Source organism: Gambusia affinis, linkage group LG14 (genome assembly GCF_019740435.1).
Source record: "Gambusia affinis linkage group LG14, SWU_Gaff_1.0, whole genome shotgun sequence".
In the NCBI taxonomy this organism is placed as follows: Eukaryota; Metazoa; Chordata; class Actinopteri; order Cyprinodontiformes; family Poeciliidae; genus Gambusia; species Gambusia affinis.
The window spans coordinates 5,152,244-5,165,952 of record NC_057881.1 but is presented as its reverse complement, the minus strand read 5'-3'; the positions used below and the strand labels follow the sequence as shown (position 1 = coordinate 5,165,952).

The 13,709-nt window shown below is 37.1% G+C and overlaps 2 protein-coding genes across 2 annotated transcripts in view; both read left to right on the top strand.

Moving 5' to 3' along the window:
- Positions 1 to 7,416, top strand: part of LOC122844153 (tenascin-like) — a 49,711-nt gene extending 42,295 nt beyond the window's left edge. The window contains 11 exon segments of the mRNA XM_044139365.1: positions 1,518 to 1,640; positions 1,772 to 1,915; positions 2,274 to 2,393; positions 2,909 to 3,058; positions 3,193 to 3,344; positions 3,585 to 3,717; positions 3,795 to 3,946; positions 4,043 to 4,139; positions 4,774 to 4,929; positions 5,038 to 5,201; positions 5,594 to 7,416. Of these exon segments, the coding sequence (XP_043995300.1) occupies positions 1,518 to 1,640; positions 1,772 to 1,915; positions 2,274 to 2,393; positions 2,909 to 3,058; positions 3,193 to 3,344; positions 3,585 to 3,717; positions 3,795 to 3,946; positions 4,043 to 4,139; positions 4,774 to 4,929; positions 5,038 to 5,201; positions 5,594 to 5,698 (1,496 nt within the window). The 3' untranslated portion in view covers positions 5,699 to 7,416.
- Positions 7,417 to 8,701: 1,285 nt separating this feature from the next.
- LOC122844154 (LIM/homeobox protein Awh-like) lies at positions 8,702 to 12,944 on the top strand. Its single transcript, XM_044139366.1, has 7 exons — positions 8,702 to 8,731; positions 8,986 to 9,122; positions 9,845 to 10,047; positions 10,149 to 10,257; positions 10,335 to 10,467; positions 11,733 to 11,971; positions 12,363 to 12,944. The coding sequence occupies exons 2-7, from the start codon at positions 8,997 to 8,999 to the stop codon at positions 12,759 to 12,761; spliced, it is 1,209 nt and encodes a 402-aa protein (XP_043995301.1). The 5' UTR covers positions 8,702 to 8,731; positions 8,986 to 8,996; the 3' UTR covers positions 12,762 to 12,944.
- Positions 12,945 to 13,709: the final 765 nt, after the last annotated feature.

The window sequence follows — 13,709 nt, the reverse complement described above, 5'->3', positions numbered from 1 at the left end:
ATATGTGAGATACGCATATTCATGAATGACAACACCATAATCACTACCCATCTCTCAATAAAATCTGAGTTATTTGATGTCATCCTTCAGAAGTCATTGCTATATATTGTCATTTTACTCTCCAGAAATTGCAAGATTGATTTTTTTTTTCTAAAATTACAAATTGTCAAATATTTACTTTTTGATGATCAGTATTAAATATTTATGATTATCTTCGAAACAATTGATAATATATAGATCAAAGATATCTATTTAACTGACACCAAATCTCTTGCAGAAAACATTTTATTTTGCTTTGAAAGCAAATTCAGTGCTTTCAATGTCATTTCTATATTGATCTAGTTTTCATAACGTTTTAATAAAAGTGTAAACCTTGTAAACCTTCCAAGGATCTAGTACTAAGCTTTAAGGAACACCTGTATGCAGTCTGTATTTCTGCCTAGATATCCAAATCTTAGTAAATAGTTTCTGTTCTGACTGACCCACTTTTCAACCTGACTGAATTTATGTGATCATCAGCTGAGTTGACATCAAAAACAGTCACCCCATAACTCCATTTATTCACTGCTGCTCTGGTCTTCTCTCATTTAGGATAAGTTAACAGCCAGCTTCACTGACACCCCTCCATCTCTCACCCAAACCAGGGTAAGACCAGCTGGTCAATGTACATTTAGTCCATATCGTTAACATTTGTATTTAAATGCACGAAAACCAAAGGAGTTAAGTTACTCTGAGGTTAATCCAGTTTGGGTGTCAAAAGGTAAAAATTGTTCAGGTTCAGGTTATGTCTGTCATAAATTTATGATTTTACTTGGTAGAGTAGTGTTGTTTTAAAATATTTAAAATATAGGCCTCAGTAAGTTTTTAAAAAGGTTCAGTTTCAGTGTTTAATTGTCTTCTAAATAAAATAGAAATATCACAATGACAAAAAATTACCTTTAACACTTTTAACATGATCCTTCATTTCAAGCTTGTTATTGTATTCATCTAATATGTAAATATATGTTTTTTGTTCCCTTTTTAATAACATAAAAATAATTTCTTCTTCCCTGTGTGTCTTTATCATTCATTCCTGAAATGCTTCTGTTTTCAGGAATTGACTGACCTGCTAATTACTGTGTTTGTAAAGATTCATAAAGTTGTCATTCTCTCCTTTTCTGCTGCCCAGGAGCCATGATCTGCCTGAATTTGTTACTGTCTGTCTGTGTATAACTTGTATACTGTATATATGTTTGTGCTATACATATATACACACAAACTTACTGGAGTACCAAAAGAAAATGTGTGAATGGATAAATATGATTGAGATGAGAGTTTTGGTCTTTTGCACATAATCCATTTATCCGTTTTTCCCTTTTTCTTTGTTAAATTTTCTTTTTCTTTGCATTCCTTTATTGATGTCTTTAAATGATTTTATATGCGTTTCTGAATTTGTCTTACTATGTCATTTATTCTGCTGTTTGTTCCAACTTCCTTGCTTTAATATACCTTTACTCCTGGCGGTTTTTGTCCTCCAGGACCAGAGCCTCCATCCAACATAATGTTCAGCGAGGTGACTGAAAACTCTCTGACAGTGTCATGGACAAAACCTAAAAGTTCTGTTGATGGTTTCAAAGTCACCTACACCCACGCAGATGAGGGTAAGACAAGAAAATGACTGAAAACAATCTTGAATATGACTGTTCCTCACTTCACCACAGGATTTCTTACCTGAAAAAAAAAACATAAACAAAAAAAAACTAATTGTTAATTCTTATTTTGTCTCCCATAGGCGAGCCAGTGTCAGTAACGGTAGGCTCCCGGGACTCCACCCTCGATCTATCTCAACTGTCTCCAGGATCCTCTTATGAAGTCACCATCATCTCCACCCTCGGACTGGATGAGAGTGATCCAATTAAAGATACTGTCATGACACGTGAGTTCTGCAAGTTAAAAAAGGGGAATGGCAATAATTCATTTCAAATATATAAGAACATTGAAATGATAATCTGTGGGACATGATGATTTCATTAATGCCGTCCCAACATGTGTTCCAATTTTATATGTTTGACAATAAATGGACTGTGTGAAATCATCTGCACAAGTCGGTACTTTTATGAGTGACATTCTCGATCTATTTCAATTTTCTGCTAGGCTAGTTTAATGCTTTCTAACAGCTCGTGTGATTGATTAAATCCAGACTGTCTACTCTATGTGGAATTTTGTATCTTTAGGAAAATGCTCCATTTTCTTGTTTATAATTTTGCTATTATCTCCACTTTTGTCACTCTTAGTGCCTGACCCACCCACCGCCCTACAAGCAGTCAATGTAACTGACTCCACAGCATTATTATTGTGGCGTCCAGCTCTTGCCTCTGTTGATAAGTACACCATTGTATATGGCTCAGGTACAGGTAAGTCCTGATGGTATCAGGCTGAAACATTTTTATGTTTTCTTCCTTATTTGGCAACTATAGCTTGAGTTTCAGGTTCTCTTGTATTAATTTTTTTTAAAAGGCATTGATCATAATTTCATCTGCTTTTCAAATAATGATTTTATGACTTTGAACCCATTACAAAGTCATGAGTTGAAAGTTGTTGGTCATGTGTTCTGGAAAGTTGAGTTCAAATTCATCAGTCACACCCAAGCCTGATTAGTCTCTTAAACTTTAAAAGCACTTAAAAGCAGGCTTAAAGATCTCACAAACAACTGTAGTTCATCAGAGAATGGGAATGTAGATTCTCCTATTGAAAGTGGCACAAACTTTCTTTTGGTAAGAGAGGCATGGTTGCAAATGGCTTTCTTTTCCAAAAGGGCTTTAATGACAATTATGATGTATTTATTTATTGTTTTTAAAATATTTATAGGTTGTACAGGCCCAAAATGCATGCTTGAAACTGGTATGGTTTTGCTTTTTTCTCTGTGCAGGATCAGAAGTGAGGGTAACAATTTCAGGAAACGCAGCAGAGCAGCAGCTGAGCAGTCTTGAAGGATCCACCACCTACACTGTCACTGTAAGAAGTGAGCTGGGAAACCTGGAGAGTTCACCAGCTACAACCAGCTTTACCACCAAACGCGGTCAGCAACCAGTCACACCATGCAGACACATGCACAAAATATGTTTCTAAGCCAGAGCTTGTATGCTATTTTCTTAATTATAAAATACTGCATTGAGAAGACAATAATCAATTATAAAAATGAAACTTACTCAGGCTCTGCAGGCTCAGGGCGAGATCAAAATGAACCTCAAGATCTAAAGGCCATCAATGTGACCCCTCGGAGTGCTGTTGTGTCATGGATACCTTTGTCAAGGCCTGTGGATAAATACATACTGGTTTATAGGATCAAAGGTGAAAGCCCACAGGTAGGAAAACTGTCAGTGTACAAGTGCCTTTTTGTGTTTTATTTTATATTTTAGTTTCTATAAACTGAGATTTACTGTACTTTACTATATTGTTATATGGCATTCCCTTCTATGACAGTTTTGTACAAAATGTCAAACTTGGCCTGGAATTTGAGTCTGTAGCTTTAAAATTATTACATTTTCCCAGTTTTCTTCTTTATAAGAAGGCATGTTCATCCTTGACGTTTTACATTCTGACAGGAAATTATTGTAGGCTCAGACCTAACACAGTACGAGCTGACCAGACTGCATCCAGGGTCTCTGTACATTGTGGAACTACGGTCTATAAGGGGAGGACAACCGGCAGCCAGCAGCAACACTGAATTCACTACTGGTACCTCCGGTTATTTTAAGAGTCCTGATTGTTAACTGATAAAAGGTTTGTCTCATTACAAACTTCTTTCTCTTAAGGCACACTGAAGTTCCCATTCCCTACTGACTGCTCTCAGGAACTGTTGAACGGTGTCGTCTCTTCAAATGTGGTGGAGATCTTCCCTCAGGGGAAACTTGGCAAGTCGATGAACGTTTCCTGTGACATGGAGACGGACGGCGGCGGTTGGACGGTAGAGTCAGAACTGTAAACTTCAGGAATCAGGAAGATGTCCTTACATTCTGTTTTATTTAGTTTCTCCTCCTTTATGTTTGCAATCCATGTCCAGGTCTTCCAGAGGAGGAAGGACGGCTCGGTGGAATTCTACAATGGTTGGAAGGATTACGTTTCTGGCTTTGGAAATCTGAGTGGAGAGTTCTGGCTTGGTGAGAGAAACTCTTCACAGTAATGAAATGTTTATTAGGTCAGAATCCTAAAACATGTCTGTAACCTACAGTAATAGTTTGTTTTTTTTAACTCAAGCTGAAGATTTTATTATCAATTTTCATTGACAAATGTACACAATTTTTAAAATATTTGTGGTAGGACGCAATTAAAAATCAATTAAATAGGAGCTTTGATTAATCACATTTTTATCAACTAGTGATATTTGATGCAAAAAGCAACTTTTTTTTCAATTCCAATTTTGCTAGTAACTGAATCATTGAAAAGACGTATAATTTGTATCATGATAGTGAATAGTAATATCTGCTTATGACTTTCTTGCTGTGACTCAACCATGAAGATTCAGCTGCAGTTGGATTTAAAATTTTCAAATATTTTACCCTTCATGCACCTCAAAATTATGCATTGGTATTCAAGGGAAAAAGTTTGATGTTTCCATATTTTACCTGGTTCCTCTTAATTACATCTATATTCAGAAATGTTCAACCATTCTCTGTGCCGCTCTTTACTGTCACCGCATTGTGATGTAAATGTAATTTTTTATTTTTGATGAATGAATTGAATTTTTTGAAAAGATCTTGCATGTCTCAAGCAAGCCTAATTTCATTCTTTTAGGCCTTGAAAATATTCACAACTTGACTAAGATGACAAAGATGAATCTACGGGTTGACCTACGAGACGGAAGCGAGCAGGTGTTCGCCAGGTATTCAACATTTGAGGTGTCCAACAGGAACTACAAACTGAGTGTGGGTGGATACAGCGGCACTGCAGGTGATATGGAAATTCAAAAGCTTTCCTGGTCATACTGGCTCCCTAAACCTGACTGAATGATCTGCATGAAAGGAAACCTATTCAATTTCTCATGTTCCCTGGTTTCAGGTGACTCCCTTAATTACCACAACAACTGCGTCTTCTCCACCAAAGACCGGGATCCGGCACCGTGGATCACCCGCTGTGCCATTTCTTATCAAGGCGGCTGGTGGTACAAAAACTGCCATCAAGCAAATCTGAATGGTCGTTATGGAATTGACTACAAACATCAGGTAGCAACATCAGACAAATTGTACAGAAAACAGAATATTGCTAACTCTGTAAACAGGACTGAAATATTTCTAGGAAGTTCACAGGTTCAAATCTAAACAAGACTTCCCATTAATTCAACTAACTATATAAATAAAGAACTGGTACTACAAACTAAAAAAAGAGCACTGAATGTGAGATGAGCACACTATTATTTTGCATCTTTAACATTGTAGAGACTTATTTGTGCAGCTATAGTTAGAGACAAGTTTTCCCGCTTTTTAAATGGAAGATTAATTCTTTGAACAATTTTGCATACAGTATGAAATGTAAACAATTATATAGGGAAGGTAAGATCCATCTGATATTTAGAATTGTAAGGTGGCATGTGACTATTTCTCTGTTTGTGTCTTAGGGAGTGATCTGGAAGTCATGGAAAGGAGAACACCATTCCATCCAGTTTACAGAAATGAAGATGAGACCAGCATCCTTCAGGCCTCCAGCCAGCAGAACAAAGTGAGAAACAGGATGGTGAACTGATAAAGAAACAATCATCATATGTACACATATTTTAACAATCTCTTTTGGAAATAGAGATATTTTTCATGTGTACAAAGCAAGTTATCAGTGTGTAACTGTATATTGTGAAGTTTTTATTTTTTCAGAAACAGTTGATCAAAATTATTAGCTGGTATCTTAATAATTTGTGAGTTTCAGAAATGCAAAACCCAAATTTATTGTTTTTAATTGTTACAATCTAAAGCTAACCCAGGTAAAAATATTTCCAAACCCTAAAACAACAAAAGGCTTGGCTATGAAGTTTTTAAACTTTTCATCTTAATCAAAAAAGAGAAAACAAAAAGAAACAGAACATTAAATGAATTCCATGACATAAAAGGGTGTAAAAAATCTTTAATTGATGAGAGAAACTGATATTAGAAAAGGTGCTTATATGTTAAAAAATATAAAGATGCTTCTCATTAAACCTTTACAGTCACACACAAAAATCAGAGGAATCTGACATTTTGAAGTTTAAGGACTTCATCAGTACAAACAATGCAGTATGGTTGTCTTCCAGCAACTTTTAAAATAGAATGCTCTCTTTATTGTCAAAATAAAGAAACTTCCTCAGCAACATTAAAACTGTTTTCCCAATTCAATTAAAAAATATAACACTCCCAAGTTAAGTGGATTCTACTACAATATCAGAAGATTATTATTGGTCAAAATGTTTTTGAAAGGGGTTTCTCCTGCATAACTTGGCATATACTTTAAAATTTTAAGCTTTTTGAACTTTTCCCAGTGTATATAACAGAGCTGATTGAGTATTACAAACTTTATAAGAAAAAAATAAATTATGTAATGGACTGGAAGTGTATCAAAGAGGCTGCACAGAAATTCTGATAAATTTGTAAAATAAATGCAGTATAAAGTGAGTAAAACAAATGGAAAGGTCACAGGCAAATCCAACATAAAGAATGGTTTGCATGCTGCTCCAGGTCTGAAGACCTTAGAGTAAATAGCCTAGCTAAAATAGGAATGTAAGACATTACTAATAAGCTAAGCTGGAATCAGGAGCATTACTGAACTCATTAGCATAATAATGTGGAAATATGAAGTGGAAAGCTGGTAATGAGCGGAAGTATTGTGTGTTATTTCAAACAGTTGCAGTTTTGTGTTGACAGTTCTGTTCATATACTGTTTTGTTTGCAGCATTTTAAGCTAGTTTATGTTCTTTGGCTCCCTCTCTGTCTTCTGTAAATAAACTTACTGGTTGTTCAGTTTTTTTTTTTGTTGTTTTTTTTTTTTGCTCTGAACATTTAGAATGAGCTTCTTACGGTACTGAAACTATAAATGTATGTATCTTTTTGTGTTGAAAGGCAATCTGAAAATCTCTTTCCTTTTTCAAATTGGATATCAAGCCAGAAACAGGATCTAATTGCGTCTCTTTATTCTCCTCTGTAACTTTTATCCTCTCGTCATCCCTGCTTTAAAGCTCAGCAGTGCCCCCTACTGTTCAGTTTTGCACCCCAGCTGGACTTCTCAGTGTGTACAGAGAAAGAAGAGAAAAGCACCTGCTGTGGTTCAGCTGCCATGACAGGTGCATCACTGTCCTCACTGTGTTTGTCTTTTCTGTTTTACTTTGTCTTTTTGTAAACATATCAGTGTTTTATGTTTGTCTACCTGTGGTGCCTTGTAAGAAAATACAACAATAAAATGATTTGAGTTTGAAACTTGTGACATTTGGACCTGAAATATGTTTACATTTTTGCAATAAATATTTATTTCTTGATTAGTTTTTTGCACATAGTACTGTAAGTACTTTCACATATTGTGTCAATTGAATTAGATGAGCCTAAAACGTAACTTTCATATAACAAACCCTTTGGGTGAGTCCAACGCAAAATGAAGAATTAATATATAATACCTGTTGGGTATGTTGGAGGATCTCTGATGTTGTTGATCGGCTTCTGAAAATGTTGCAGAACATTGTACCATGAACCAGGACATTTAGTTTAAAAATCTGTCCCGAGACATCCCACAGAACAGAACAGCAGTAAGAACCCTGGAATCTGGGCAACATAGAGAAATTGGTGGATGGGGGGGGCTACAATAACCTGATTTTATAGATATTAACACCCATAAACTAATGAATTGCCAGCAGTTTCAGCATCCCACCTTTGAGTCAATCAGTGTCGTACATTTCAACTTGACAATATTTGCCCACTCTACCTAGGAAACATTCTCTAACCCTGTCGGTCTGTGAGTAAATCTCTTGTCCACATGCTGCAGATTTTCTGTTAGATTTAGTTCTGGATTCTGCCTGGGACGTTCCAGATCTTTCATGAAGTCAGTCTATTGGTGACTTGCCAGTCATGCAAGAAAGAATTTAGATGCACAAAAGACGGTTTGTTTTTCTTATTGCTCCATTCTTGGGGAAGTCACATGTGTATTTTATTATATGTTTTATTGGTCATCCTCTCACTGTTGACACAATGAGTTTAATTTTCTCAAACAAAAACACCAAAGGAAGAGAAGAGCTGGACGTCAAAGACGAGTGTAAAAGTGTCTTAATCTTTCAGCACATTTCCCAGATGTCCTCTTAAACACCTTTTGTTTTTTTAATTGGCCCCCTGTGTAAAGCCCTCTACCCCACCCTTTGACCTGCTCACCAGGCAGCCAACCACAGTGCTTCCTTGTTGCTCTCTGAGCCAGCTGGGCTTCTTGTTTACAGGTGCTTGTCACCTGGGACTGCCGACAGATCGGATGCTGGGAAAGTGGTTGGACAATGCTAAGGTGAAGAGGCAGACCTCAGGTGAGGTGGGTTCATCCCAAAACCACAAAACAGGAGGCCTGGGGACACCTGGACAAGGACACCTGCAACAGGGAAAGCACTGTTTTGCAGTTGAAAGGAAAGGGATGAGATTGTTTTTATAAAGCAGGAATGTTTTCAAGATAAAAGGGGAAGTTTGGAACCGTAAAGCTGGATCAAACACTTTTTGTTACTCCTTGGAGAGACGTTTTTCATAATTAGTACTGAGGGCTTACAAAGGTAAGTTCTCTGTTGTATTTATATACAAGTTCCTCAAGTATTGTTTCAGTTTATTGATAACATGCTGTTTAGTTCACATAAAAACAATTACTTTACCTAAACATTTTAGCTGTTTTTCTCTTTGCTCATCAAATAGATTTGTGAAAAATAACATTGTAAACATTTAAAACAGCTGAAAATGGTTGCGTGCTTATCAATAGAAACATAGACCTGTGGTTACAGAGAAGATTGCTAATTACCCCCTGCTTTCTCAGAATTCTTAATCATGATGTCTCCAGACGACCAAGCCCTCGAGGACCTTTTGTATGGCAGCGACCTCGGTGACAAGCCGGAGGTGGTTCAGCTGGCCGGTGGCCCAACAGCAGTGGAGGAGAACACTGCTTCAGAAAATGTAATTATATTACCCTAAATCATTGAATCACTGAAGCTTTAACAGACTTCTTATGGTTCTGCACAGCTTGGCTGATCAATCACATTCATTCATACTGCTTGTATTTTATGCTTTAAATATTTTTACTTCTTCTGGCTTTAATATGTGATATTGTGTCTTAACATGTTCTAGAAAAGAAGTATGTTTTTCTTGACCTCCTGACAGGCAACATGAGCTTCATGCTAACAAGCAGAGCTCACAAAATTGATGTCATTCTTTAAATGACTAATTTATACTTTTAAGTATTTGTTTCTAAAACATAAAATTTTAACATTAGCAAACATCTACAAGTCATCCTGAAAGCTAATCAAAGCTAAATGCTTACTTGTTTAATTTAACTTAGGTACATGCGATGCAAACATTATTTAAATTCACAAAAAAAGAAAAGAAAATCTTAATTTTAATCTCAGGATTCTGATTAAGTCCGATTTCTTTTCAGTAATCTTCTGCAAAAATCCCCTTGCAAACTCAGATTTTATGTATTTATCAAGCAGTTGGTTCCCAACATATAATTATACGGGTATCTCAAAAAAATAGCAAAGCAATGTCTGAAGCAGTATTAATTTGAAATAAAAATAAATAAATTTGGTCATTTTTTTAAGGGTATGCATAGAATTTTTAAAGGAATTTATTTTTGTTCCCCTCTTTATCTTTAATTTTTGATCATATCAAACATTTTGCAGGTTCCAACAAGTGTGTCCATTCCAGAGCCAATCATATGTGCCGGATGTGGCGAGCAGGTATGTGATCGCTTCTTCCTGTTGGCTGCAGGGAGGGTATGGCACAGCATCTGCCTCCGCTGCAGCCAGTGCAACTGTGAGCTACAGACTCATCCTTCCCTCTTCTGGAGAGATGGAAGCATCTACTGCCAGCAGGATTACAGCAGGTATAAGTGATTCTGCATGCTGAACCACTTCACTTCCTAACATCTGCATTGAGTTAACATGTGACTTCAGCTTCTGACATCTGGTTTCCTTCTCTCATCAGAACTTTTGGAGGCGGCCAATGTGCTCGCTGCCTCCAGCCAATCCCACCCACTGATTTGGTCATGAGGTCTGGTGAGCTGACCTTTCATCCCAACTGTTTTTCCTGCCAGGTTAGTTAACCTACTAGATACTAGTTTAATTATAAATTAACAAATGAATGCATGCTTTTTAAAATTGTATTTTGCAGGAATGTGATGTAAAATTAATGCCAGGGAACCTGTACTGCATGCAGGGCCCAAACCTGTATTGTGAGTCACATTATAATGGTGATGGAGGCAATCTGCCACTGCAAGACCCCTCACAATCAGATCTAAAAGAAGGTCAGTGTGTTTGAGGGTGTTTTCAAAAATGACTTGGGATGATAAATGTCAAAACTGCTTTGAAACGTTTTGTTGAAATTTAGGTACAGTTTTATAGTTGTACGTTAGCTAGTTCCACAATCCCACCCTTAGTTGATTCATCTAGCTGTCTACTGACCAGAACCCAAGTAGTTCAAGGCAGGAAGCATTCCTAAGCATCATTTTATGCTTCGAGCTTAAAGGAGTAATGTCATGTAAACAACTCGCAATAATTCAAGAGGTGTCATGTTTAATTTTGCAAATATCTCCAGTAGGGGGCAGTAAACAAAACAACATTGTGTTGAGAGTATTTTTTTGTTGTTCGGTCATGGTTAAAGCTTTGAAAATTAAAACACTAATAGTGATAAATCTCATCACTAAGTTACAATACATGCATATTTGCCAGCATTAACAATTATTGCATTATTAGCCTATTATGAGGTACTTATAGGTGTGGTACTGGTGAGGTCACTAATCAACCATCCATCTTCATCTAACCATTACTTAAGAAAAATACATAAAGTTATTCTTCTTTTGAGGCATTGCGACATAAGTCAGTCCAGTGAAATTATGTAGCTTAAACATGCAGCTGTATAATATACTCAAAGGGGCATGATGTAAAACTCACTCCAAAAGCCATGAGCACATGCACAAAATATCTTTCCATAATTTCCCCTGTTCCCAACAACATCTGACTGAGCTCTGAGTTACTGCTCAATCTCTGGCTTTCCAAATAGTGCTTCAAATACAAATGAAGTTGTTGAGTGTTATCCCCAACATGCAGTGGCCTGTAAGTTATATGGTTGGCTAATCTAAACATGTGACATAATGTAATACCGTCCCTTAAAAACAAGTAAATAAAATAAATAAATAAAATTCTGCAAAAGAATATATTTTAGAAATTAGACAAAGACTAGTGTTTCCCAACCCTGATCCTCAAAGCACACTGTCCTACATGTTTTAGAGGTATCCCTGATTCAACTGATTGCAGTTCAACAAATGCCTGTTAATCAGTGATCAATTGAAATCAGCTGGACTGAAGCAAGGAAAGACCTAAAACATGTAGGGCAGTGTGCCCTGAGGACCAGGGTTGGGAAACACTGATAAAGGATCATCTAATGGTTATACTTGCAAATTCATTTTGTGCTACAACTAATGTGTTTGATTTTTTTCATAGAACTGTACACAGTATTTCAGGTGGAACAACTGTAACTAACATCATCACCATGATCATTGTCTGATGTCAGAGACGGGTCAAAACCAGGTGTCCGGTGAAGGGGAGGAGTCTGTCAGCAGTCCAGAGCCACGAGTGGACGACAGAGAGGTGGGTGGGCGGACGCGCAGACGGACCAAGCGAATCAGGACTTGTTTCCGCAGCGAGCAGCTCAGAGCACTTGAGTCATACTTTGCCCAGAAGCATAACCCTGACGGCAAAGACTGGACTTGCCTCGCTCATAAGACTGGTCTGCCTAAGAGAGTCCTGCAGGTATGCATCACTCAGTCCTCCACCTAATATTACGTGAAAATAATGCATTTCCCTTATTTATGGTGCAGTAAATGTCACAGACATTTAATAATAATTTGAAGAGAACTTTTAGGAAAATACGAGAAAAGTATAGTTAAATCTGGAGTTTGTGTTTGTGGCAGGTGATCAGACAAGTTTTTAAAGAGGTCAATGAATTTGGCTCCATAAAAGCTCGAACGATCTTCCAAAACCGAATGAAAGAAGAAAGGTCTTCTTTTAGCGTGATTCAAAACTCACATTCAATAGATGCTTGGATTTTCCAATGATCTGTTTTTTAACCTGTTTTGCAGCTGTTTCCAGTCTCTTTTATCATACACCATATGCTTTCCTTCCTTCCATAATATTCCCTCAGGTGTGGTTTCAGAACGCTCGGGCCAAGCTGAGACGTTCCCTCAACTCTGAAGACTCCCAGGTCAACTCCCCTTCCGCTCCCCCTGGAGCTGTTGCCCTGGCAACCACCCCCTCATCACTTTCTTGCTCTTCGCTAGACCAATCGCAGCCTTTTCCCGCCAGCACCATCGACCAGCTGCAGTTGTCCTTGCTCACTGGTTCAGCCATTGAATCCTCTGTAAGCCCAATCCTAAATCAGTCATGCCAGATGTTACAAAGCCCCAACATTTTTCTGGATTATGATCCTCAGAGTGCATTTGGTTGCATCCCTTCTCTCGAGCCCCTTCAGGAGTTTGAGGTGGTAGAAGGAAGAGTAGAGAGAGAAATTGATGCTGAGACTTTTGGACCAAATTACAGTTAACTGATGGTTCTTCAGTGACAGTTTTTTGTTTTTTTCCAGTCCTAAATGACAGCTAGAAAAACAACTTCAGCCTTACCTTAATGTACAAGAAGACAAAGTGGAGTTGACATTTAATATCTGGTTCAGCTTAAAAATGGTTTTGATTGCTTTGTGATTGCTAGATATGAGTATAGTTTAATTAACTGTGTGAATAAACTGCTGTTTCATTACATTTTCTTCAGTAAAGTTTGGTGTCATTCTCTTCACTGAAACACCACATGGAGGTGATTCAGTAAAATGTATTTTCATGCAGAAAGAATATTTGATTATGAAATGCAGCAACATGCAATCTTAGGAAACATTAACATCCCTGACAGTTATTTTTTTCTTTCAGAACAACTCAGTCATTTTGAAAACAATCTAAAAACAAAATTTATTTCTGTAGTTTGATTCAAATAGTGAATCTCATCAGCAGGTTGGAGAAGGGGGATAAATTGTATCCTGTTTTGGAGTCACTTGCATGACTTCTTACCATCATTGAGTCAGTGATCTTATTCCAGAGTCAGAAACTACTTGGCATGCCAGAAGTTAAAGAGTAGGCAGAGATTGGGTCATTCAAGCAATGAAACTGTGCTGAAAAAAATGGAGAGGGAACAAATGTGTATAGAAACAGTTGCTTCAAGTTATTATATGCTAATGATGGTAAAACAAGCTCCTGAATTATTGGGTGTACGCAGCTTTTCAGACACATTTTCATTCTGGTTTTGTTTTTGTTTCATAATTAATGACTGTGAAATATGTTTGGCACAAAACTCAGTGCTTTTATTAGCAGCCTAGCTACATCCAACCCTGTTTGTGATTTGTATATTTCAATTACGTGCTCAACCTCTTGGTTCCATGGAAACATTTCCTCTGTAACAATGTGGTTTTAGATTTTAAACAAGACCTTTTTTTACAGTCAGTCTTAAA

Excerpts from the sequence above, each read along its gene's own strand:
- LOC122844154 (XM_044139366.1), top strand. The coding sequence starts at position 8,997 with ATGATGTCTCCAGACGACCAAGCCCTCGAGGACCTTTTGTATGGCAGC. Across the intron at positions 9,123-9,844 it reads AGAACACTGCTTCAGAAAAT|GTTCCAACAAGTGTGTCCAT; the intron begins GTAATTATATTA and ends AACATTTTGCAG. Across the intron at positions 11,972-12,362 it reads TGCCTAAGAGAGTCCTGCAG|GTGTGGTTTCAGAACGCTCG; the intron begins GTATGCATCACT and ends ATATTCCCTCAG.